The following is a 27,621-nucleotide window of genomic DNA, read 5'->3' on the forward strand; positions in this document are numbered from 1 at the left end:
ACAACAGCTAATGTTAGCATTCAGCAAGTCCCCAGCTAATATCACTTTTAGCTAGGAAGTGGCTGAATGCTAACATTACCTTAAGAAAGCATTGTACAATGCGATATAAAAGTCCCAAGCTAATGGTAATGTTAGCAAGGAAGTAGTTGATAGCTAAAATTAGCTGTTGTCTGTTGCTAGCTACGGGGTTAATAACTTCCTTCATCATATAACAAGGTAGTGTAAGCATTTAGCTCTTTCTTTGCTCATGGTAACATTAGCTAGGAGTTGGCTAACTTTAAAATTCTAACATTAGCACGTACATTATGTCAGATTTCCTTCATTTATATGACTTACAGACTGGAACACAGCAGTATGTCATTATAATAGCATTGGACTTCCCACCCTGAGCATGACTACAGAGGAAAATGTCATGTGAATGTGGTCAATAGTGACATGCACGAGGACAAGGTCATTCAGAAGGCTGAAACTGACAGGAACTGATGTAAAAATATATATTTTAATGAAAACTCATCCCCAACAGGGACTCGTTAAAAGACATCCAGTGCATCACAGCCTCTTTACTGTTGTCTGTGAGGCACATCATTTTCCGCTCGGTGATTCAGATTCAGCTTTTGAAATAAGTGGGGGTGTTTGGAGCCCATGTGAAACCCTCAAACTCAAAAGGCTGTCCTTGTAAAACAACAAAAGAGAACCGCAACACCTGTGTAATGTGATTCAAACATGATAAAGTTATGAATCATTAGTATTTAAAAAGGTCAGCTGGTGCCTTACATTTCTAAGCCCTCAGCACCTCATCCGTTACCTGCCGCGTACTGCAAAATGAAGCATGAAGAATGACGTTAATCCTTTCCTCCGTTTGAACCGACAGGAGATTTTCAGCTCACACTCTGCCCTCCTTGCTACCTCTGGAGCTGCTGGATAGGGCAGCTGAGGGCACCAGATGCCTGCTTCTGGGGCATTTGGCTCCACTTTTGTTCCCATAATGAGGCATGCGATAACACATTGGCACTGGCTGACATGATGTGGGTGAAAGGGGCTCAAATTTTAAAACTGCAGCCATTGACTTTTTTACAGTTTAATAGGTAGAGCACAGAAGACTAGTCGGTGGAATAGAGTGTGAGAATTTGGGCTGACGGCCAAAAGCAGAAAGGTCAGGACAAAATGTGCAGCCACCATGTGGACGGACAGATGTCTCCGACTGCCAGGACTTGCTCATTAGCGACCCCTGCTGTCCAGAGAGGAGCTGTTTTGTCCATTTGCGGAGCTGCTGGCAATTTACAGAGCGGGACAGCCACACACAAGGAGCAGGAACACAAACAGACACGTATCCCTGCACATTATGCTCTTTTTCTTGGCTCACACTCTCTCTTGCATACACAAATACTCACCTACACACAGGGGACATTTTATCGCCGCGCACTCAGGCAGGAGTTGAGCTATTGACTGGCCTGCAGAAAGGCACTATGGGTATTCTTAGACCCCTGAGATGATGAAGACTAATAAGATGGCAGACTATTAAAGACGGCTGGAGAGAGGAACAAAGGAGGGGGAAAGGGAAAGCATTAATAATACCTTGGCGCAGTGTGTGTGTGTGTGTGTGTGCTTGCAGGTATATGTGAGGGAATCAGCGAGATCTTGATTATCTGAAATCATGCACGCTGGGTTTAGCCAGGACACAGAATTAATCCGAGCAGTTAGCAAATGGAAAAGATCTTAATTCAGGCTGAGAACAAAGAGGACCATTTTCAGATAGAGCTTCAGCCCCTAATGACCCCCTCGTTTTTCTCTGAAAATGGAAAACATTCCAGAAAAACGCACATTTATTGTTTTATTTCTTGCAGTGAATCCGCTAGCATAGAATGGCTGTAATATTTCAGTGGATATTACATCTGGAGCTGTGCCTCCAGGGAGCCGGTTCCTAGAAATGGCCAAAACCATTGTTTCACGTGCTACAGTAAGGGATAATAAATGACCTGATATCTCAATTAGAGTCAGTAAAAACTGCATGCATTAGCTACTTCATGCATTCTCGCTGCCTGCCTCTGCAGAGCATCTAAATCATTGTTTTGCTGTATTTATGATTTCGCATTACTTCCTGTAGCATATTTCAGGTTATATTACGGGAGTGGATGTGTCTCCAGGGACAAGTGAGTCAGTTAAATGACCAAAAACATTGTTTAGCGGTGTGTAGTTCTGTATATAAATGATAAGAACACCCAAATACTGTCAGAAAAACTGCTAGCGTGAAGCATTTTATGTGTTTTCTCATTTCCAGACTCTATCATTCTGCTGCGCTTGGTTTACTGAGAATATAGTCTGCATATAGTAGCATTATTACCCACTTGTACTATTAGAATAACAAATGGTATAAAATACTGTATATTCAAGTTACACTTCCATAAAGACTCATAACCGCCAGAGCAGAGATAAAAATTACATTTGGTATGAGCTTCTAAAATTCTGGATCCTACATTTCCCATGGTGCAAAAGACCCTTCCTGCTGGGGCAGAAAACAATCTTTGAAAATGTACCATCCCCCAGTTTGTGCTGGGACTTTCTTTTATAATTTAGTAGTCGAGACAACCATGATTGTTATGACATCCTCAGGGCTGTGGCGCCCCCAGGATTTTTTCGTAGTGGTGGCCGAAGATGGCCACGGAAAATCTTGGGGTGGCGCTCCAGAACCAAAAGGCATTTATATGCCACTGCGCCGCAGCTGGCTATGCATATGTTATTTTCTTTTACACAAACTATTATGACGAGTATAAGAAAATGTATGATTTAAATGAATAGTACATAATGTAAAAATTCAGACAATATTGTTCAGATTATTCAGGGCTTTCCACAAACATATGGAGAATTCAGCCAGTAGGAAAAAGTAGACAGCTAGGGGGGTCTGAGGACATGCTCCCCCCGAGAAAAGATTTGGCTGTAAAAGCCCAAATTTGGTGGCTTCTGTTCTGACCCATTTTTAAACAGTAAGGGAATTATTGCAAAGGAGAATTAGGCGCATCGCACTGCCTTTTCTGTTAAAGCCTTTTTTTAACTGATCATTAACTGTCATTAACCTAACAGTTATTTCTTAACCGTTACCGTTAAGTTTTTCCACCTCGAGGCGCTTAGAGCATTTCTTCAAAAACGCGAGGCGCACTGAGCAGATAAACATGAGGTGCTCTGCAGCGCAAAAGCAGCACGCAAAAAGCGTCCCTCTCATTGAAACCGACTACAAAAAGAAACGCGCTCTGTCTAATCAGGCCCTCTTGTGTGTTTTAGCACTCTGTGCCCGCCCAGTCTGTAAATGGCTATAAAGTTTGGTTCAAAATCTTCCTATACTTAAATGCTGTTTAATGAATTAACTTACAATGAACAGCCTGCTTTCATTGTTCATGTTTGGATCTTTTAATAAATGACAACATATTGGCCCCCCCTTAGGGGCGCCACTGCCTCAGGGGTTAGTTTGACTGGTGAAATCAGTGGAGCGCCCCTTTAAAAATACTGACACACTCCATTACTACCCACAGCCTTCACTCTGCCTTTAACAGCAGTTTATATGTGTCGAAGAAGATCTAAGAACCAGTCGTTGACATTTATACAGAGGCAGAAACTTGAAAGAGTGCTGATACTGAGACTCGCACGTACGCAGAACATTTAAAAGTCCATACACACTGAAGATGCTGCAGCAAAGTCATCAAAATGTTGTGCTTTTATTAAATCTCCTCTGTAATAAAACCCTCCGCTTCCTTCACAATGCTGAGATAAGCTGCAGAGCGGAGAGAGATGAGGAGGAGAAGCTCTCAGATCTGTACATTTGACGTTCACCACTGTACCAGTGTTCCGCTAAAGAGGGAGATGGGCTGATGTGACAGCGTGGGGGTTCAGCACAGCAATGTATGGGAGAAGTGACTGTTGTGGTCTACATATATATAGTGTTATAAAGGTATAAGTGCATTAAAAAGAACAAAAGTGTGAATGACGTCTTGGAGCAAATTTGGTATCACAGTTCTGTGGTGAGCGTCTTGCATAAAGCAGGCCTCAGGCTAAAATACATTAGTCGGAGCTTTGATTAAAAATTACTCTAAGCACTCCTTCAAAATGCTGATGAGTGCTGATTTCAATTTTCAAGTGAATTTAGGCTACACGAATCCCAGAGGATGTGTTTAAAGTGAAGTGAGCTAGAACAAAAACCAACAGCTGAACGGATGGACCCTGAGGAGATTGACACTCCTCTGATTGGTTCAGAGATAAACATTTTGAACCAATAGGAGGGCGACAACGGGGAGAAAGCAAAAATAAACATAAGGCTTAAAGATTCTGTGTGATTATAACAATAACGTACTATTATTATTAGGGTATTGAAAAAAACATATGAATATACTCTCAGACACACCTAACTCCTAACAGACAGTCTCTAGATGTGATACCATATCTTCCCGCCGTGCCCTCTGTTCCCATGACAACAGAACAGCAAGCCGACAAGGTCACTTTCTCCAGCTGAGGCAGCATGATAGCACGACCACGGCATGCAACAGGGAGAGGGAGGCAGATGAGGACAAATATTAAATCATGGGGTGAGGAGGTGAAAGAAATTTAGGGAACTGTGATTGAGGATACCGCATGTGTGAAATTTAATTTGCCGACGCACAGGTGAGACTAATGCTTGGTGTCTCCTGGTGTGAGAAAAGGAAATGCACTTAAACAAGTTCAGCCCTGTGCAGTGTGAGTGTGAACGGCTGTCCCCTCTTTGGTAGGTAGACAAAAACAGTTTTCTTTTTCTTTTAAAAGGTTTAAAAAACATACTTGCACTTTTATGTTTTCAGTAATTTTCAAAATTCAAAAATAGACCAGAAAATGTATTTTGTTTTACAGAGGTCCCCACTTGGTTGATGTAGAGTGATAGTCCCCAGTTTGTACTGTAAACAAGTATGTGTGTATGTGTGTTTTTCTGGGCATGTCTCAAAGGCAGGTCCAGAATGACCAAACAAGCTTCAGGCACACTTTCAACATGCCCCTGAACGTCCTCCAAAAGAACGGCTCAATTATTCAATCAATTCCTCCATCTGTCTCAATGCATCATGGTCCCTGTAGTTCTGACAGTCTCCCCAACCCTCCGCTTGTCTGTGTTGCTACCCAAAGTGAAAAAGCATTTCCAGCTGTGTCCTTATTCATCCCACGTCACCTTTCCATTTGTCAGACAGCATGACTCAACTAATTAGTGCAGTTTATTATTAATTCCAGTGATTAATTAGAGAAAAAGGTGTCTTGGCGAGCCGACACAGCTGTCTACTTGTGCCGCGACCAGTGGTGGATTAATTTCCCGCAGACACACCATCATTCTCCCTGCTATGATCTCTCAAGGTGCCGACGCGTCATCTTAACCACACATCAACATTTTATCCAGGTTTATGATCAAGGACGTTCTTCAGGTGCAGATAAAAATAGCGGGACAAGCCTCCGTAATCGGATCTGGAAGTGACCCAAAGTGTTTTCTTCAGTTTATATTTCATGTCATATGCTTCACCAAATGCAGCGAGTAATCCTTCCTTCCCTCTACTTTAGCGTTCTTTATAGCGTATCATAAAATATAAGGTTGTAAACTTTAATTGAGGGTTCAGAAGTGAAGATCATCTCTAATTTACTTTGATTGTAAAGGCCAAATCTTAGTTTTACAGCCTAGCAACAAACCAATACCCCAAAACTAAAGCTCATAAATTCATTTGGTCATAAATTGGTCATAAAAATTGACGTATTCTCTGACTAAAAAGTAGAGGACTTGCATGAACTTAATCATTTCCTCTGTGAGCTAATTAGCATAGCATTACTTAAAGCATTGGTGTGTGTGTGTGTATGTGTGAGCCAGTCATTTGTCAGGAGCACAGCGGGAGGACTAATTTTAGGTTTTTTTTTTTAGATGCTGAGCAAGATGTCACTCTGTTCCATGCGCACTGTGAGATGGTGGCGGAAAACGGTCGGTTTGGCAGCTCAAGCGCCGAGAGGCTCAAGTATCATGCCAAAAAATGTGTGCTGTCACCTGCCAAAGGCTGAGTGGTCAGTTTAAATTTAACTCTGTGACTAAAAGAGCGAGTGTTTACTATCCTATCAGCTCCATCATGATGTGTTCGGGATGACTCACCCATGAAGGAAAATAGTTTTACTCAAACTCTCTACTTGAGTTTCTTTTGTGAAGTTCAGGGGGTAGCATATTTTGTAAGTCGTTCAGCTCCGAAGTTCACCTAAGCTAAATTTAAACCACAAGTATGAAGACTCAGCACAGTTGTTTTTATGCAAATTTGGATATATACAATACACATTGTCACTCGCAAAAAAATACATTTTTCTCCAAGGCATTATTCTGTGTCTGGGAAGCTATTCCAGCAATCTTCTCCTATCTGTACTGTTACACTTTTGGCTTCCTTTTCTTGTTTCTACATGTGAAGCATCTTACAGAAGTACTTGCTTAGGGTTAACCCTAACCCTAACCCTGTCCTTGGGCAAGACACTCAACCCACCCAAAGTGCCACTGGTGTATGAAAGTGGCATGAATGGTTAGCTGCTGATTGGAGATTGGCAGCCTTTGCCGTCAGTTTATGAATGTGTGTTAGAATTTAGACGAGTTGTATTCTTGACAACTGGACAGTATAATGAAATCTGTTGTTAATTGAATCAGCAGTTTTGACCTGTAAATGTCACGCTTTGCCCCAAACCCCACTTCATTTCTTTGTCTTATGTCAAGTATTGCCTTGTGATTGGAGGCATCTCTGGCTCTTAGTCCCATTAAACGTTGGCAAGGTCATAATAGCTTGCTTTTGGTCATCTACTTGGCCCTGTGACTGAATCCACTAATCCCAGCAATTATTTTGGAATGGACAGCAAAATTTAGCCGTTTGAGCTGTGGCACAGGTTGGACTGGACCAGAACTGAAGGTCTGAAGAAGCTTCTGAGGTGTCCTTTGACTCAGTGACTCTGTATGCTTGTCTTGAACACGGATAGAGTAAGTAATTACCAAAGACCTTGAACAAGCCCAGCATGTTACAATTTGCAATACTGTTATCTCAAAGTAAGCTTGACCTTCGCTGGAAAAATTGAGTGATAATAGAAACAATGGCCTGTTTTTTGGTAGCTTGGTAGAGGTACTCCTGATATTACCTTGAATTTACCTTCTACCATCAGTTAAGTGATAATGACCTTTATCTTGGTTTTTCCAAATTATTCTTCTTTCTGAAAAATGACCGTCACTTAACTTTTATATATTCAGTCCATACGGCAGCAGAGTGCCCTTTGTCTCGAACATTTCTGCTGTATCATGCTCTACCAGAGCCAGATATTGCACCAGTGACCTTTTAAGTTTCAAGTGACAACTCTAACTAACTGTGTCCAACAATTTATTGGCGACGTTACTAGACAAGATAGCTGAGATAGCAGATGGACTCGTACTGAAATGCAACACCCCAAGCTGTTCAAACTGAACAGTGTAAAGTTAAACTTACGGTCGCCTATAGAACTGTAAGAGAAACAACTAAACTCCTGAGTTCAATTTTAGCAGACGGCAGCAGAAGATAGCTCACACTACTAATTGAAAGGCTGTGGCCATCCCCCACAATCAGCCCCTTCCGTGAGTGATTATAGACCTGACTTGGTGACCCTGCATACAAATCCCCTAAAGTTTCTAAACCCTCTGGTGCCTCCTTAAAGCCTGGCAAGAGTGACCAGACTGTCAGGGTGAGTTTCCAGCCTCCGCAGGGTTCTCATTATCTGTGACAGTGAAATCCTCACGTCTCCTTTCAGCTCACAACTTCCTCCTTTGTCCTCATTTAAATGATCCCGCATGCACAGTGTTACCTGCTTGTTTCCAGCCTCCGAACTGATCGGATGAAGCTCCCCAGGTGATAAACCAAGAGCAATCGTGGCATCAAATTCTTATAAAGCTCACACTGGTGATCTTTCCTATGCTGACCCCTTTGCAAAGAGGCTTAAATCAGTCGACAGAGCCGTGCAAACAAAATATCAATGATTGAACTTTCTCTGTCAGGTTCAGCGTGTGAAATAAGGCTTCATTACATCCTGAAGAGGAGACCGTGCACAAAGAAGTAATGAGTTGTCCTTTTTATATGAAAATCAGACGGTGTTTATTGGCAAGTGGAGCCCTTCAATCATGCAGGACAACAGAATCCACTCCCTTTTATTTTTATCGATTTTGGCAAAGTTCAAGTAATTTGCAGCAGTTTGCGTCGAAAAGTGCAACTCAATCTCTGAGTTATAACTCACTTAAATATGAACACAGGGACTTGAAGCATGTATTTAAGATTCAGCGGGACTTTCTGAAAATATCAGAACCTCTGTTGTCCATTGTGAATAAACGGCGAAAATCAGAGGAATAAAACCTTTTCCATTTTACTCAAGGACTTCTTCTCAGATTAATCTGGCAATAGTTTTCGGTACATCCATGGGTGCATCCAAAACAGGAGCCTCTAATTGCTCATTCTGCCCACTTTTAATGAAGCCAATTTGCTTTCTCCCAAAGCATTAGTTGGACTAAACTTTATTTGTTTTGAGGGCCAAAAGCGAATGTGTTTTCAGCTTTGGCCTCGACCTAGTAAGTCAGGAACACGCTTTCGAACTTTGATAAGGACCAAACTACCAGACTAAGGTCCATCAGAAAAGACGGGACTCGGTCCGTTTCCAAACGAACCACGGTCCAGTTTGATTCAGGTGAGAACACATTCAGACTAAGAGTGCTTTCACACCTGACAGCTTTGGTCAAGACTTTCAGAGTAAGTCCAAAAGTCCAGTTCGTTTGGACAGGTGAGAACACGCATTCAAACTCTGGTGCCAACCATGGTCCGCCAGAAAAGACGGGATCCGTTCCGTTTCCAAATGAACTACGGTCTGGTTCGATTCAGGTGACAACATAATCAGACTTAAAGTAGGACATAATATAGGAAGCAAAACACTGTGCATTGTGGGTTGTTAACGGACGTTGACGCTTGCAGAGACAGCCACGGAGCCAGGCAGCAAGATGGGTAGAGGACAAACGCAGGGGAGCGACGAGGTGAGAGCTCGAATAGACTAAACAATTTTACAAATGCTTGTGGATACGCACACAAATACGGAGGTATTCAAACTGTCGAAGTAGAGTGGAACTGAACAAAACATTAAAGTCTGCGATCGTGTTGAGTGTGATTGAGGAGTGTGCTCTCTGTTTACTTCAATGACCAATCAGAAAGCAGTTTCATCGCGCATCAAAACTTTTGGTCAGCTGCAAATCAAACTCAAGGCAAACGCAACATTGTAACAATTTGGTCTTTAATTCAAATCAAACAAACGGACTGTAGGTGTGAAAGCACCCTTACAGCATGCTTATCCCCCAAGTATTGGAAATAGAAAATAAAAATAGAATTATACATTGCTCTGTGCCAAACTATAAATATATATTTATGGACCCTACCAAGGCTCAGATTGATCAAAATGGTATTATTTATGTTCTGACAGAACTCTCCTGAGATGTTTGCCCTTTGAAAATAACAGTTTATGGCATGCCTAACTTAGACACGAAGTGACTTTGCTGAAAGCCTGTAAATAAAGAGTTCAGTGAAGGTGACGTGACTCATCTCCTTTAGCACATCCATTATGATAGATTCCCTGCTGATCTGGTGGTGCGCACAGTGTTGTGTGTTTTCCTGGAGTATGCACACACACTTGTACATTAACACACACACATACACACAGACAGACAGGGAGCTATGTTCTGATCACTGCCAAGCCAAAGCATGCAACATGATAAGAACTGTTTTTTTTTTCACATGAACACAGATGCATTACATGTGTCAACAAGGAGGCTCACCAGTTTCCAGCATGGGAAAGACCCTACAGTACACACATCAATGCATTATGGTAGCTTTACATTGCATAGAGTACACTCTTGTTACATGGTAATATTCATACATGACTCTTTCAAACTTAACGTGACCACAGTGGAGAGACAAGCCCGAATGAAGTGAACATGAATGACGATGGATGCAATGAGGTGTGGGTGCCGTGTGGAGTTATGTTGCCGTGATGTGATGCGGTGATGCCACGTGAGTAAATGATCAACAAATCACTGACAACAATGCGGAAATACAGAAATCAACAACAACAGAATACAGCTTTCAAAAAGAGATAAGACAAGAACAAAAAAAGACAAAACCACAAGCTGCTTTCTGTCTCAGCCCCAGAGAGTCTTCCTTTTGAAGTGGTTTTGCTTCACAGATTGGCAGGGGAGGGGGGGTGTTTTGTTGGGCTGGAGGGGTTGACAACTTAGCAAGGACCTCTGTTGTGCACTTTGTTTGTACCTTTAGCTAATGGTCCCTAAGCACAAAGCAATCACAAAACACAACAGCACCAAACAGCTTCTATCAGGCAAAGTTCAAGCTGCTGAACTCCGATCGATTCTTGTCTTTTCTTTTTTGTCGACCTGCCCGATTTCCCCTCCAGCTTTGATTTTATGAAAGTCACTCCCATTCAATTTTCAGACCTGCCTCCCTGGCATCTATTTAATAGAGGCATGGAGGGACTTTTGTGAATACAGATACTGCAAGAGACTTGGGTTTTGAGTTGGTCACTGTCCGAGAACGATAACAGCAGCTCTGTTCTAGCTGTTCTTTTAAGAGTCAACAAATTCCAACTTGCATTTCTCTGTCTATAGTCTCTATGGTGTTATAAAGTGTGATTTCGCCACTCGAAGGCTCCTGCCACTTATTATGTCCAGCACAGTGTGGACTTGGATTTGCCATCAATTTGCTATACCGGCTATTTTCTGCCAAGCACAGACAGTGCTGCAGAACAATCCTGCAGAACGTGCAGGCCACAACAAACAAACCATTTTGGGGGCGGCTGGCTTAATTGCAACTGATGAATGCCATAATTTGCAGTGATGGTAGAGTGCTGTCGGTAAACAAAAGCGGGACGTAAACACAACATTTTGTGCTGTCAATTCTGCTTGAAAGGGGCAAGATAATACCTAGTCAAGGACATTTATAGTTTCTTTTTGTTCTTGCTTATCAAGCTCTGTATTTTGTACACCGCCTATTCAATTTTCATCAATAACTGTATTGGTCCGAATATAAGACGACCCTGGTTATAAGACGACACACGTTTTCAAGACTCATTTTTTTAGATGGTTTGTTAATTTGTTTTTATTTTACCTTTGCAATATCTTTAACCAATAATTGTCACATTTGTTTCAACGAATCATTAAGCATCGAAGTGAGGTCTATTTATAGAGCAGGCTTGAAAGAGCTGAATTAAGACTCTAACGCTAACGGGCATAACTTTGTTCTTTTTTTAAAAAACATACTCACACACTCTCCTGTCAGTCTCTTGGAAGCGGTCGCTTTGAGGACCACGGTACGATTTTCTCTGTTAGCATCTGTTAGGTAAGACTGTTAGCATTTTTAAGACACGACGGTACGGAGGCCTGTTGTGGCGTTTTTCAGGGCCAACGAGCTCCCAAGGCTAAGCCCGCGGAGGACAGGGCACAGAGCTACGCGGCGCAACGGTAGCCACCGATCATTTTGGCCTCACCTTTTTCGGACATTACAGTCTGTGACAACAACTAAAATTGACATCGTCACTTCGCCTCAGTTGTTGGATAACTTGACATACTTTTAAGCCATTTGTTCCGGACGATCACTGTGTCTCTCCATCTTTCATCCCTCTGGCACTGTAGTTGTGAGTGACGGTAGGCCTCAGTCTGGAGGGGTACCCCCTTTTAAAAAGTATAGACCCCGATTATAAGATGACCCCACTTTTTCAGATGTGTGTCAAGGGAAAAAAACTATATTCGGACCAATACAGTTATATACTCCCACAAAGCCATCAAAACAAAAGTTATTACAGCTATTACTTCAAGCTAACATTAACCTTTAAAATGTACTGACCTTGACAACTTTAGAATTAAAAAACACTATTTAGAAGTTTTGACGTCTTAGATTTCTAACCAGCTGTATCGGCTCTACCACTGCGATCATCTTGCTTTCCTTGCAAAACTCAGCGTAATATTTTCCCCATTATTTAATTTTTCTTACAGACAGCTCAACCAAGGACTTGGCCGTTGTCCAGGTAGGGATAGTATGATTGATTTGAATATTACCTCTGTGTTCCAGGTGATTAATCTCATACAACCCTGCCCTAACAAATCCAGAGTGCCTCGAATATATTCAAATGTTGTTGCCTAAATATGACCCAAAACCCAAGCATATGTGAAATAAGTTCCCCCATATTGACTCGTTGTTATTATGAAAGGGACGAGATCAGACTGAAGCATTTACAACCACTTCAACTTGGATAACACTGTTGGGGTAGTTGTGTTGCCTAAAGTAGCTACCGCAGCACCGCTATTAACAGGATGCATGATAAGTGGCTGCAATTTAAATTTACAGAAAACCAAAATTAAATTGTTCAAAGTAAATAAAATATTTGTGCAGATGTGACAAGGATGCAGTCATCTTACCTGGGGACACAGGCAGTAGAGGTCTCACCCTCAGGGGCCTCCGGGGCGGGGCAGCAGAACTGGTGAAGCACTGTTTGGTTGCTGTTGGAAGAAGATTAGAAAAACATGAATAGAACGATTAGAAAACATCTAAAGAAAGTCATGCTTTATGGTAGAAGCTAAGAGTTTCTTTCTGATTTTAGTCCTACAAGTCTTTTTACAGGTCAGCTAATTCCTTGGCTATTTTCTAATCATCTCCTTGAACAGTGATTGTCCAATCGTTTATGGAGGTACAAGTCCATTCCAAGTCCATCCAGTGACCTACCATATTTCTTACCCAACACAAAGACCTACCATATTTCCTACCCGACACAAAGACCTACCATATTTCCTCCCTAACACAATGACCTACCATGTTTCCTCCCTGACACAATGACCTACCATATTTCCTACCCAACACAAAGACCTACCATATTTCCTCCCTTACACAATGACCTACCATATTTCCTACCCGACACAATGACCTACCATATTTCATCCCTAACACAATGACCTACCATATTTCCTACCCGACACAAAGACCTACCATATTTCATCCCTAACACAATGACCTACCACATTTCCTACCCGACACTATGACCTACCATATTGCCTACCTGACACAATGACCTACCATATTTCCTACCCGACACAATGACCTGCCATATTTACTACCCGACACTATGACCTACTATATTGCCTACCCGACACAATGACCTACCATATTTCCTACCCAACACAATGACCTACCATATTTCCTACCCGACACAATGACCTACCATATTTCCTACCCGACACTATGACCTACCATATTTCCTCCCTAACACAATGACCTACCATAATTCCTACCCGACACAATGACCTACCATATTTCCTACCTGGCACAATGACCTACCATATTTCCTACCTGATATTATCTACCTGGCAGATAGTCTTCTCCTCTTTAAACTACATTTAAACAAGTTGTAGTCCATTCCTACAGATAATTCCAACCTGACACAATGACCTACCTTACCTCTGGTCGTTTTTAATAAGTCCTAGTCCAGTCTAACAGATATTATCTACCAGGATGCCGAATAGCCTTCTCCTACATTTTTATAGGTAGTCATCCGTTCTGATAGATATTTCCTACCTGGCAGGAAGGCCTACTCCTCTTAAACCAAACTTGGGCAGTCCTGTCAGGCTATCTCAACATGTTGAAATGGTGTGCATAGGGCTGAAGAGAGATGCTATAAAGAGTTTAGAATTAAAAGCAGTGCTTTCGTGTACCTCTCAATGAAATCAAGGACAATATTTCAGAAAGTGAGAAATTCTACAAATGCTGGCAAACGACCCTGAACACATGTGAAAGCTTGTCTGGCTTTTCCCTTTTTTTGCCAGCCTCGTTTTTTTAACCATCGGCTCTTTTTTTCTTGCCTGAGGGCTTCTGGTTTTGTTCAAATTCCTGTGTGATCTCCCAGACATAACTTCTTTTCAGATTATTGACCGGGGGAAGAATGTTTTGCCCTTACAACAGCAGCCTGCAATGTCTGCTTCTTTTAAGTCCAAGTTTAAGAGTGACTCTCTCCAACTCTCACACCAACTCATTCAACCCTAACACTTTGTCTTTACGGAGTTTATTCATGAGGAGACTTTTGGGATTACCCTTGCAGCATAAAATGACTCAGCTTGCCATCATGCTTAGTTGCCATTGCAGTTTCAACTTATACTAGACCTTAGGGCGGCCATATGACTTTTACGTTCTCAAGCAGACACAGCTGCTACTAATGTTTGCCAGATTCTGACAATACAGCATTTCAAAGCTTTGTGGAGTATGTAAGGATACAAGGAAGGTGGTTCTAATCTTTCAATGTGTATGTATGAATATGCAATGTCTTTGTCATCGTAAAAGCAGAGCATTAACTGTGTCTCATATTCTAAAATGAAATGGATAAAAGCTGCTGATGAAGCGAGAGGCCACATTTAATGTACATCGCTGGTCTGTGTTCAACTGATTCGAAAATAATAATAAGAGAGAGACGCAGAGAATGAGAGCTGCTCTGAGAGTTTTCCATCACCATGGAGATAGACTCAAAGAGACAGTTTCAGCACCACGGAGAGAGACACAGACAGAGAGTGAATGTGTCAGCACCATGGACAGAGACAGAGGGAGAGACTGGGCTGACTTTGCTTCTGGAAGGTTTATACCCTTGAATGAAGGAGAGAATCCCAAGAAAAAAATGGCTGCCAGACATCTGGAAAACGTCTTATCCTTATTCAACTTGATATGCTACATGAAGTACTCCCATAGGAACCATGACACTGTGGCCTCTTAACACTTGCAATAATGTGCAATATGCAATAATAAAAAACTGGGTACTGTTACAATCATGTATAGGTTTGGATCTCCTCACACCACACACAGCGCTGTTCCGTCCCTTTTGCCGTTTTGCCTCCGTTACTACCTCTGATGCCGGCTCAGAGGTGGAGCGACTTCCATGCGCTTTACATAGAAGACGAGACGTAACCAAGGTGTAACAATCCCTTAAACTGGCCTCCAACTGCCTTCTACTGGAGTAAAAGCGGCAAGTTCATTTGGTCTTGAACCTGTGAGTTGCTTGATAAATGACTATGTCTTTAAATTGGAGACGATTAATTGTATCAAGCTTGACCAGTTGACCAAATATTTCAGTTCTGAAGCACTACCTTCTTGCCAGCAAAGGCGTAAAATACCTCTTTCATTCTTCACCTCAACACGATGTTGAGTCTCATCAAGTGTCAGAAACTTTCTTTTTTTCCAGTTGCAGTAACTTGCTATGACTCAGAACTAGTTTCTGCAGTTTTGAAAGGAAAATAAAAAAGACTAAACTCGATTTTTCAAAACTTGTCCTCGCCTTTTGGTGGAAGAAAAAAGAATATTGAAAGCATCACGTCTAGACATTCCCCTGTTCTGTTCAAACACTCTAGATATAAAGTCACAAGTGAAGTAGATATTGAAATGTAGCGGGGAAGAGCAAGGATGTAAAATTTTAATGTACACGTGAGAAACCGAAGAGTGCATTAGCGCTCCTCCCTCCATCAGTACGTCCTCTCTTTCAACCTGGACTCACATTCTTGATTTTCAGGCTTCATCAATCTCATCCCTCCCCTCCCCCACTCCTCTCCTCTCCCTCTGTCCCTTTTTACACTGATTTTTCATCACTCTATACGACTCCCCATCCCCCTATTTGGGGTCTTAAATGCGCGGCGGGTTATGCAAGAGAGAAATCTGCTCCATTACTCTCGATGTAGCTTGTAAAAAAAGAGCAGCTGCTTGCCGTTACCCGTGTCCTATCCCTGGATGCGAGACGTGGTGAGGAGAGGTGAGACATAAAGATGATAAAGCAAGGCCGATATTCCCAGCAGCAGCCACCCCTCCATTCTTTATCACCCCTCTGCTGCCTTTCAATCTTCTGCCCTGTAGTCAATCTCCCTGACCTCATCTCTTTCTGTTTCCCCTCCTGTCCTTCCCCTGGGAGAGGACAGAGAAAACAAGGAGACCTGAATGTCTTCTTCTACGCCTCCCTGAAGAGCACGACCGCTGGTTCCCCTCAAGAACACTTCAGTCCGCTCATCCCTACCACCCTGCTCTCCGTCCTGTGGAGTGGAATAGTTTATCTCACCGTACACTGGGAATTTTGGACCAAGAACCTTTGAAAAATGGAGGTTTGCGGGGGTATTTGACAGCAGCACTAGTAGTCAGCACAGGGAGGCTATGGCAGCAGATTAATTCCCATTGTTAATGCCTCTTCTAATTGTGTTCGCCTTAACGACCGTGACACCGCCGTGGCTGTTTTTAATAGGTCGAGAACACAGGAAGCCTCTGAGGGGACACAGATTAGTGTGCGCGCTGGAAACAGCAGAGTCCCACTTGTTCACACTGATAAAGAGCGTGCATTCTTCAGGACAGGGTATAAACACAAGTAGGTTAACAGACTCGGATCAATTGTGTTGATTAATACCGTTAGATGTTATTTACATTGACACTTAACATCCACAAACCTAATAAAGTCTGGGAAACTAATTTACAGGGCTGGTATCCTGGTAGCTTCTTGCAACGCACCGTGTTTATTGCCAGTTCAATATTTTGGGGAGTACTTTCACTTTCATTTCTCAGTTAGAGGTGGGGATCTATGCCAATGTTATGTCTGTATACTAGACTAGACTAGAGCTATTGCCAGCTAGATTAGCTAGGAGAAACAGCTAACCTGGCTCTGTCCAAAGGTAACAACAACCACCACCTACCAACACTGTAAAGCGCACTAATTTGGACGTTATATTCAACATGTTTCAAAGTCGCTGGTTGGTGGTGGTTGAGGGCCAATGATTGGTCTGAGAATGCTGTCATGAACAGAATTTTTTTCCAAAGTGTTTTATTAGTTTAGTTTACTATGATGGTTCTTGACTGCCGTGATTAGCGCTGTTGCCTCACAGCTAGACGGTTCCTGCTTCGAGCAGTTTTGGACGTAGTGGGCCTTTCTGTGTGGAGTTTGCATGTTCTCCCCCGTGCATATGTGGGTTCTCTCCAGGTACTCCAACTTCCTCCCACAGTCCAAAGACATGCTCGTTAGGTTTATTGGTGATTCTAAATTGCCCGTAGGTTTGAGCGTCAGCGAGTGTGTACCCCTTTCCCACCGAAAGTAGCACGTTGACGCGGGTTTTTCATCCCCCGAAGATGCCGATTGTCTCTGTTCCCATTGCCAGTGGAGTATACTGTTGATCTCTTTTCTGCTGCGTCACCGTCTGATGTCACAAACGTGCACGAAACAGAGTGAGTAAACAGTGAAGATGTTATGGTCTTTATTGTATCTATTACTCATTCAGTCTGTTTATTAAAGTCGGCGCTGACAAATTTGGAATGATGTTCGAGCGCTGCTCGGACGGAGACGGGCGGAATTTGTAGCTACCGATGGAGCAAAGCGTCACGCCGGAAAGGGGGCGGAGATTAGCGTGTCGACACAGGTTTTGTGTTCCCATCAATGCCGATCGGAGCCGAGGCGATAATTACCCTGTAGCCTTTCCCACTAAGCAAAAAAGCCGGGTCGTTTGAGCAGTGGGAAAGGGGCTTATGTGTCTGTGATTGACTGGCGATCAGTCCAAGGTGTACCCCGCCTCTCACCCAATGACAGCTGTGAAAGACTTCAGCCCCCCCGTGATCCTGAATAGGACAAGCGATGGATGGATGATGTTTCTTATAGAGTTGGATTTACACGTGAATAGTCTGTGTAGTAGCTCCAGTCACCTACAATGTAACATAAAACAAACTTCTCTACACCCAAAAGTACAGCTCATACAAGTCAGTGGAGATCATGAAACTCTTGTGGACATTGCCACAGCTGACATAAATCCACACACGGCCAATCTGCGCGAACACCTCGAGGGGAGAACGTAGCGGAAGATCACATCTGACTCACTGATTCACCATATTTGAGAAAATCACCTCGAGGGAAAGTATTTTGGGATGGAAAGGGGATGAACTCTTTATCTTTTAAAGCACCTTTCATCTTAACCATCTATCTCTTTCTGCTTTGATCTCTGAGTTCTCACAATTTTCTCCCCGTTATTCTCTCTCTGCTCAGTTTTACTATCACCTCCATCTCTCCGCTCCGAAACAGATTGCAAGCATTTTATAACAATTTTCGGTTTATGAGGCGACCTTTTAAAAGCTGTGCTGCAGAGGTGGCGCAAGCAGGGAAGTCAGTTATCATGATCTCATGCCAGAAGCCTAATTAATCTCGACAATCAGGATTATGCTAACATTTCTCCTACGTCAACATAAATTCATCTCCCAGCACGATTCAAAAATTGCAACCCTACGAACCCTTTCCCTCCTCTTTCACTCACCCCTCCCCCGAACACTCCCCGCTGTTTGATCAATGCGAGCGCCGAAGATTAAACTGAACTCGCATGACCTGCTTTCTGTTCTTCCACGCCACTGACTCAGCTCCCCTCATGGCCTTAACTCGCTAATACCACCTATAAAAAATCTATAAGCTTTTATAAGCTCTTCCACACACTAGCTCTGTTTGAGGAAGAGTGTAATCTGCACACCGCCGCTTCATCGTATTTTGTTTTAACTTCTAATGTCTAATGTGTTTGTCGATGCGCTCCTCCTCGCGTTGAATCCGGCTTCACTGTGTCAATACCTCTCCGGCTGATTCAGCTCGGCTCAAGGCGGAAAAAGATCTGTGCACAGTGAAGTGATACAATTTGAAGCATGTGACGGAAAGAGAGAGAGCGAAGGGGGGGGGATCAAAGCTGGCAATAATTGACGGATTATGTTTCACAGACCATTTCCTCGGCAGTCAGGGTAAAAAATAGCTGTGAACATGTTCACTCATTGAAATAACATAATATGCAGCATTAGAGTGTGCCCCTGAAGGCCAAACAATGTCAATACAAACACCGCTGACCTTGGAGGAAGCAAACACATTAACAGTATTGGTATGTTTGAGGCTGCGCGACCGCTTTCTTTACAGGGATGTTTTGTCTTTGACGACATTATTTCATTTTGATGCAAAATTTTGGAATAAATGCGTTTTGGAGTCAAGGTCAAAGTCAAATCAAGTGTTTAAAAAGGGGAAGAAATAGTAAAGGTAAATCTAATCTCAATTGTGTTGAAAACAAAGCATATTTCAACTGTAAAATAAAGTAAAAAGACTCTATCCAACTTTCAGGATTGCATACTTGACATGGCGAAAAAGATGGAAGGGTCCAATTTATGTGTTTTGAATGTGTTTCAATTGAAAACAAATTTAAATAGTTACGTTTTTATTAATAAAAAGCTATAGAAAACTGTTTTTCCCTCTGGGATACTCTCCACAGACGGCGTCTTTTCCAGACTGTGTCTATTCCAGTGCGACTTCTATTCCGGATTTTACGGTAATTTAAATGACATAAAATCCATTCAAAGGATTTTTTAAAATTCTTATCAAATAAAAAGTCAAATCTGACATTTTCAGAGTAAACAAAACACTCTGATATATTTTGCGATTGAGACTTGAAAGAGGGGAAAAGGGCATTCAAAGGTTATGTCAGTGATGACTTAAACTGTATTAAACTTAACTTCTATTGTTTTCGAGCAAAATTGTATTCACACTTAAAGTGGTTGTGTGAACGTTATCCTGATACGTTCAATATCAACATGTTTCCAATGTGCCAGGTATGTTAATTAACAACATTTCTTCAGTATGTGTACAGAAAAATGCTTTTAAATTGTATATAAACATAATATCCCAGAGACAGGGCTGCTACAGCAGCATAGATAGTCACAACCCATTGAGAATAATTTAGATCATATTTTATACCGCATGCGTACCACATGTCAGCTCAGTAGAAGTGATTTGATCTCGTAAAGGAAAAAAAGCACTCAAAATGTACTTCACTTCAATCTGTCAAATTGGCAGTCGCTGTAAGTGCTAGTTTATCACTAAGCTTTAGGAAGAAATGGATTCAGTACTTCGTGTTGGTGCATATCTTTGTAGGTTCAAAAAAAAGATGTATTAAGCATGATGTGCAGTGGATTATTAGCCGGAAAATATCCTTGATCTAAATCAGGCATCTATCGTTTGAGAACTGAACAAACTGACACACACACAGGTACACACTTCAGAATATATCAATTCCTTTACACACATGCACCGTGAATTAAAAATAGCTTCCTTGAAAGGTTTACGTCAGCATGGACTCTTGGGTCATCCCAAGTGGCTTAGCTCCCCGTCTGCAAGCCAAACTGAGAGAGCTGGAAATGGACAAGAGAGAAGTGTACCTTCCCCGGGAGAAAGCAAACAAAGGAGGAGGAAAAAAAAACATTTCGTCCTCGTGTTTGATCCCTTAAATAAACTCCAGACGGTGCCAGCGTCGGGAAAGCTTAGTTATTTCACACTCTCTCTGTGTCATTGCGGCCTAGTCATTCTACTGCCGTACTTGACTGTACTGTAAATTAAAATTATGAGGTGTCAAACAAGCCTCCACCTCTTGAGACTACAATGATAGCATGTAAGCTAGCAGCAATCAGAGCAAATGAGAAGAAAACATGATGGATAAATGAATTGTGCCCATTTTAAGATTCATTTTGAATCTTTATCAGGCCAAATAACAGCAGCATGTCATCAGTTTTGAGAGAAAAATTATACGCCATCTTAAATATCAAGTGTAAATGTCATAGTTTAAATGTCATCCGCCTAAAAATCAAACAAGTTCTTTCTAGTCTCTCAACATTTTACACTCTTCAACTCAACTCCCATCTGTTGGTCCCCGTTCAATAAATCTAAAAAGAGAAGCTTTTGACGGGGGAGGCAAAACAAGCAGAGAAGGAAGAGAGCTGAGCCCGAGGGGGAAGAACAGGAGTGAACCACTTCCTGGTGCTCGCTTGTCAAAGAGAGCTCCGTCAGCTGAAGGGGTTCATGACTGACGCTGAGCTGGATTTATTTCTACTTGACAACTTTGTGTTTAGAAATGAAAATATGTTGCTCTTCTGAGATTTAACAGCCTCAAAATGGGATTTTTTTTTGCAACAAGAACCTAAAAGGAAAAGTTAGCTTACAACTATCGTTAGCTAGTTACTTCAACTGCAATTTATCTCAGACTGATATAAAATGAAAAGTTAGCTTACAACTATCGTTAGCTAGCTACTTCAACTGCAATTTATCTCAGACTGATATAAAAAGAAAAGTTAGCTTACAACTATCGTTAGCTAGCTACTTCAACTGCAATTTATCTCAGACTGATATGAAAAAGGAAAGTTAGCTTACAACTATCCAAAGCTAGCTACTCTAACTGCAATCGTTCTGATTCTGTTTTTTTATATTAATGCAATAATTTTTAATTTTATAATTTTTTGTTTGACCTGTTCCTCTCCTACACACATGTTTTGAAACGGATGTGCGAAGCATTTTTCAACATGGGTTTTCAGTTTAACAAAGCTAGCAACTAAATAGCAGCATTCAATTTTGGCTAATTTTGTTAGCTAGCTATCATGTGAGTAGCTTTAAGGAACATTCGCCATGTTTGTCAGCTAAGCGGGTTCAAGACTGAAGCTGAAAAAGAATAAGTTCTACTAAATTGTCAAAATGAAATATGTCTATATCAAAATTGTGTCATTATTGTGACAAATCTTTGGGTTTTCAGCGAGGTAATGGCGCAACTGCTTCATTTCCTCAGGCTAATAGAAAAGTGCAGAGTTAGCTTGCGGACATCAACGTTAGCTAGCTCCTCCAGCTGTTACGATTCTTACACTATTCTAAATCTAACTCATGTGCAAAACACTTGCTGGGTTACTAATTGTGACCAAGCTAGCAACTTAATAGTCAGATTTTTTGCTAATATTATCAAGTAAGCAAATAGAAATATTTAGCTAGTGAGTAACTAGTAAGTAGCTTAACCTCAAGCCCGGCAGAATTCAGCGGATGGGAAGAGAAGACAAGGTTGTAAATTAAGTCTGAAATCCCTTTAAAAAAGAAAATTTTCATAAATTTCAAGCACTAGAGAGTGGTTGAAAAGTTTTTCACACAAGAAGAAAAAAAAAAAAAAATAACAAAAAGAAAATAGCTGTTACTTATTTTCCCATGAAAGCAGAAGCTTTTCCTTCTGTTTTCATTCGATCTCCAGCTGGTGCCTCCAATATTGAGCAGTTTTAGCAGCTCATATCGAGCATCACGCTACTATCTGTTGCTGCAGGCCCATCTGCTGAAGACTTGGCAGTGGGTCAGATTTCACGGATATTCTCCATGCTTCACGCTGATGCTTGACAGCTATCAAACTGACTTGATTGTCAAATATGAGCCACAGCTCGGGCTGATGACAAAACACCCATGAACTAGATCAGCAAAAGCACGTTGTAGTAAAACAAAAAAATGTATCCGTTAAGGGTGGCGCAGAAGTGAAGTGTGAAGTATGAAGAATAAAAATGTGTTTTCGTGCTAAAAGAAGGAGGAAGAGGAGGCATGTAGGCAGATTATAGTGGAGACAAAATAGAAAAGGAGGCAAATTTTGCCAAATCATCCACACACTAAAACTTATTTTCTCCTCTTCCTACACGTGACTCATTCAGACCTCATGCCCTCAATATTTTATTTGCCTCCTTTAGTGCTACAGTTTTTAAAATCTTCATGACATCATTGCTGAAGTCATCAGCTCCTCCCCCTTGGCCCTGCGTACCTAGTGTTGTAATCCTGGCATCATGGGGTTGACAGACAGGGCGTTGATGATGTAACCACAGTGCAGGGGAAGGGAAAGATCCTTTTATGGGCATCTGAATGTGAGGATGGTCTACAATGGCGAAAACCAATGCTGACCTGTGACCTCGAGGAGAATATTTGTAATTGCAATGTAGCAAACCTCCCTCTATATTATAACGCAACAAAAAAAAGCAGGAAGGCAATATATTTTTAAAGGCATATGACACATGTTAAAGGAAGTAACTGAATACATTAAAGTGTGTCAAGCCAAGTGAAATATGTAAATAACTGAGGGGGTATAGAAGCAAATTAATAGCGTAGTGTAGGTATCCACTTTTTTTTCTCACACAGTACAATAAATCACGGTTGAGCCTTAGTTAAAGCTTTGTGTGATGTGTTGAGAAGACCAGGAAAGCCGATTGGACACGCCGTGCCTGTTCAGATCAGCTCTGCAATGCCTCACAGCCTTAGGTGGAAGGCTTTGAACATTACTCTGGGTTGGGTCGTAAAGTTAACCACACCTGACATTTCCCCAGGCGAGAGTGTGTCCGTGCGTGGGTGTGTGTTTGTTTGAATGCAACAGTGGACATGGAGATTACGTTGGATAGAGATTAATGGCCAACAAAAGAAAGCCAATACTACAGAGTTAAAATGACAGTATGCTAACATTGCTCATAAAAAGCAGTATGTAGCTGCCTATGAATAAATGCATAAAAACCATTAGCCCTAATCTTTAAGGAACCTTAAAGAACAGTTCATGTTTTTTATTAAATTTGAAAGAGTAAAGTTTTTGAATTGTAACTGTGATTGATTGGTGATAAAATTAACAGTATCTTAAGCTGTTGGAGTTTAAGACAGTGGCTATTAATTACAGCAGATGTGACAAAAAAATTAGAGATTAATTTAATTTACTTTAGATTCTAATGTTTGCTTATTATTTAACATTTTAGTAAAAGGTGATTGTTTAAAAAAATTACAATAAATTGATCTAAATAAAATAAAAGGCAGATTGTTTGTAACCTACATACAACTAACATGTAGCTAGCAGCTAGCTTTGAAGTTATGAAATTTAAATTAAAGACAGCTGATTAATAAAGATATCAGTCGCGTAGAAGTTAAACTTTCAAGCATATCATGTGATATTTTTAAGCTTATCACTGAAAGCGAGACTTCCAGAATTTGTGGCTGTTTCTGTCCAGTCAGTCTGCAAGGCTAACGCAAAAGTTAGCTCTAGCATCTTTAGCGCAGATAAGGGCTGTGGAGCAGTCTGTCCCATCAGTCAGCTAAAGTTAACGTTAGCTCAAAGAATAAAGTGTGGATTTGCGGCTTTAGAATGGCCTGTCAGGCCAGTCTGCAAAGCTAACGCAAAAGTTAGCTTAAGCATCTTAAGCGCAGATTTAGGCCTGTGGAGCAGTCTGTCCTGTCAGTCTGTAAAGCTAACATTAACATTAGCTCAAATAGCAAAAATATAGATTTGGGACTGTAGAGCGGTCTGTTGCGCCAGTCTGAGGAGCTAACATAAACCTTGTCTGAAGCCGCAATGGACTGCTGCGGCTTTAGAGCAGTGTGTCCTGTCACTTTGTGAAGCTAACGTTACCGTTTGCCCAAATAGATTGATTTGAAGATTTGGGACTGTAGAGCAGCTAGCTTACATTAACATTAGCGTGAGCAGCTAAAATATAAATTTGAGGCTGTGTAGCAGTCTTTCCTGTCAGTTTGTGAAGCCACTGTTAACGTTAGCTCAGACAGCCAAAGTGCAGTTTTGGGTCTCCTATTATTCTGAGAGGCTAACATCAAAGTTAGCTTGTTTATATTTCTCAGAATAAACTGTGGTAGGTCCTCTGTAACAAACAACTGCATCATTTCTTAAGATTCTTAAAGTTCTACATTTCGCTTTGTAGATTTATTTATAGGATAATAGAAATCTGAATTACACAATTTGTGAGTAAAATCAACTGGGTTGTTTTCCTTTCAGATTTTCAGTCCAAACATGACACATAATTAAACCACTCTCCTAGCCGTCATTGGACACACACAGATGCACACAGGCACAGATACACACTGGTACACATGGTGCAAAACAATTATGATTGTCTGTTGAGGGATTTTCAGCGTTAAGCTCTCAGGAGGTGAAATCTCCACGACAGATGGATGGACTTTTTTTTTTTTCCATAACAGCACACAGTTCTTTCTTACAAAGATCCCTTTTCCCTGAGCTGCAGAGGTCATTAGCTCGCTGACCAATGAGAGTCACAGCGCAGCATTGTCTATCCAGCCCTTGAGGAATCCAACCATCTTAGAAGAACAAACACAGCGGCTGTAACGCACTTCTGAATCTCGCATAATTTTCACAACATCTGGAAGTGTGAGTCTATGGACAGCAAATGTGTTTCATTACAGCCACGTACGTTGCTGGCTAATAGCTTATTTTGAGTTGAAATATATGAGTGGTTGTAATGCATTGCAAAGCTGTTAAAAGAGTGTGAATTTGTGGGCGTTATGTGAAGTGCTACTATTATCACATATGCACATTATCAAATATTGCTGTTATTAAACTGTTTTGTTGGTAAGCAGCTGTTTAAGTGGCCTGTTCCTTTTAATATAAGGATTTTCCCGCAGATTTGTTTTGAAGACAAATTAAAGTATGTCATCTAAAGGCCATAATACTTGTTTATGACATCTTTACCAGAACAATAATAGTAATAGTAAGGATGTGCAATTAAACAGGGATTGATTGGAAGGAAAGCTTTGATTATTCCATCAAATTATCCGCCTACATCATGCAATCAGTTTGAGTGACGCCAGATGACAACACTGATGACATTGCCATTTGCAAACACATCTCAGACATATGTAGATTGCATACTAATGACACACTCTCCGCAGATTGCTCATTACGCCTACTGTTCATTTGTGTGAAGCAGAAATGAAACGCATCAATCAAATATTTGAATAATTTATCTCCAACCATGAAAGAGGCGACTCACTCTGCAGCCTGAGTAACATGACTACCGGCGACAAATTATTCAAATCAGATGCAGAGCCGTACATTTGGGTGTGCGATATTAACATATAAAGCATGATGTCATCTGGAAGTGTCAAGGACGAAAACGACTCCTCCGTCTTTTAGTGAGTCGGGCGTTTTGCCCAAGTGACAAAGGACTGCCAGTTGGGGCCTTTTTTTCAGAGAAAATCATGTTTGACTTTTCATTTTGATTGATTACGTTAAAGACCCCCTCCAGTAAAAATCAAGTGTTTAACCGTGTAAACATCTCCATGTGGTGTTAATCATGTGCTACAAGACGTTTCAGGGACAACATAAGCAGTCATCTCCATGGCTGGGCCTGTCTGCTTTTAAACTGCAGTGTACCAAGGACAAGCTGAACAACACGTTTTCAGATTGGCAGGTTTGTGATGTCACAAACCTAAGGAGCCAATCCCGTTAGCGGACGGGGTGACGCTATGCATATCATTATGTGCAACCTATGGCAATCACTTCGGCGATGCGCAAGCCAGCTGTAACTGTCATTGTAATTTTTGCGAACTCACGACTGACTACTAACGTTAACGTTACTACAACTAATTACTACATTTCAAGCTCATTAAGTTTCAACAAGTTGCTGCTAAACGATGGCAGAGACGTGTTTTGTTTTCATGACAGATGGGGCGGTTGGAAATGTGCATAGTGGGCGGGGACTATGCAGATTCAGGATTTTTTAACGAGGGAGAAGGAGGAGATAACTTGGGAGGATATTTACAAGGTTATTAAACGTATTTTGCAGAAAAAACATATCAGACACAATTTATTATTTCAAGCAGAGCATTTTATGTCTTAAAACATGAGCTGCTCTTTAACATAAATGCAGAGGACATTGAAAAACATTGGGGCTCCTCAGGATGTGTTTTCACATCCTTCTGTCCCTGCACAGCCTTTTATTTAGCCTGTCTCTTATCCTGTGTTGTACCTTGTTACCATATCATCTTTTTCTGTAGTCATGAACAAAATATCTGGCAACCAACAAGGTGCGGCAACTCAGCCAAAACACAACATCAATCAAAAGCTGCTGGCTAGAAATCGCACACATCATTAGTCAATAGATTCCACATAATAGAGACGGAAAAAAGAGATGTGCAGGCCAAGGATCTGCTGAAAACATCACTGCCAAGAAAATCAGAGACAAATATTTTTGTCAATTTTGTGCACAATCTTGAAGCGTTTCCATGTGTTACCAGCCATATTCTTGACGCAGAAGCACAATTTGTGGCAATAACAGAGTAAAATATTGATATATTGAATTGGAAAACAAAAGCAGTCCAACATCCATTTGTAATATTTACAATTCGCAAGGTAGTAGTAACAAAGCTGAATTCAATACTACCATTTTTTTCAATACAACAACTTAAAACAACTCGAGGGCACTGTGCAACACATATTGGATAGCATACTAAATGTTAAATGACCCAGAAAGGGATGGGGGCAAGAAGGCTTGATCTGGACATTCTTGTAAAAGCCCAAAAAATTATCCGTACAGCAGCTTTTCTTTTGTCCTCTCAACACCCAAACCCAGAAACAAATACGCTCTTTAACACCAACACACAGACGAACACACACGACTGGATTACCGACAACTGGGACTGTCTTTTGCCTTGCTCAACTTGCGCATGAAAGCAGCTAATATTCTACCACGGAGTCAGGAATCACCCGCCAGCTACATCCTCTGAGAAATGAAGCAATTTAAAAGCACTACACACCAAATGTGATATTCATGATTTGGATTCAAGCAGCAGCAGAGCCAAGCCACCCTGTCATAACTGAGCAGACGTGATTCCCATTCAGACAGAGGGGAGGGTAAGCGAGCTAAAAAGCAGAGGGAGAAGGAGGGTCCAACTCTCGAGTAATGGTGGCAGGAAGGAACA

The 27,621-nt window shown here is 41.4% G+C and overlaps 1 protein-coding gene across 1 annotated transcript in view; it reads right to left on the minus strand.

Moving 5' to 3' along the window:
• The window catches only part of iqsec3a (IQ motif and Sec7 domain ArfGEF 3a), a 112,138-nt gene that overhangs the window by 77,073 nt on the left and 7,444 nt on the right, over window positions 1-27,621 (minus strand). The window contains exon 2 of the mRNA XM_069670710.1: window positions 12,491-12,571. Coding sequence (XP_069526811.1) covers window positions 12,491-12,571 — 81 coding nt within the window. The remainder of the gene's footprint in view (window positions 1-12,490; window positions 12,572-27,621) is intronic.

The sequence above is a fragment of the Semicossyphus pulcher genome, unplaced genomic scaffold, assembly GCF_022749685.1.
Source record: "Semicossyphus pulcher isolate SPU_LCO1_2020_fin unplaced genomic scaffold, fSemPul1.0.p SCAF_20, whole genome shotgun sequence".
In the NCBI taxonomy this organism is placed as follows: domain Eukaryota; kingdom Metazoa; phylum Chordata; class Actinopteri; order Labriformes; family Labridae; genus Semicossyphus; species Semicossyphus pulcher.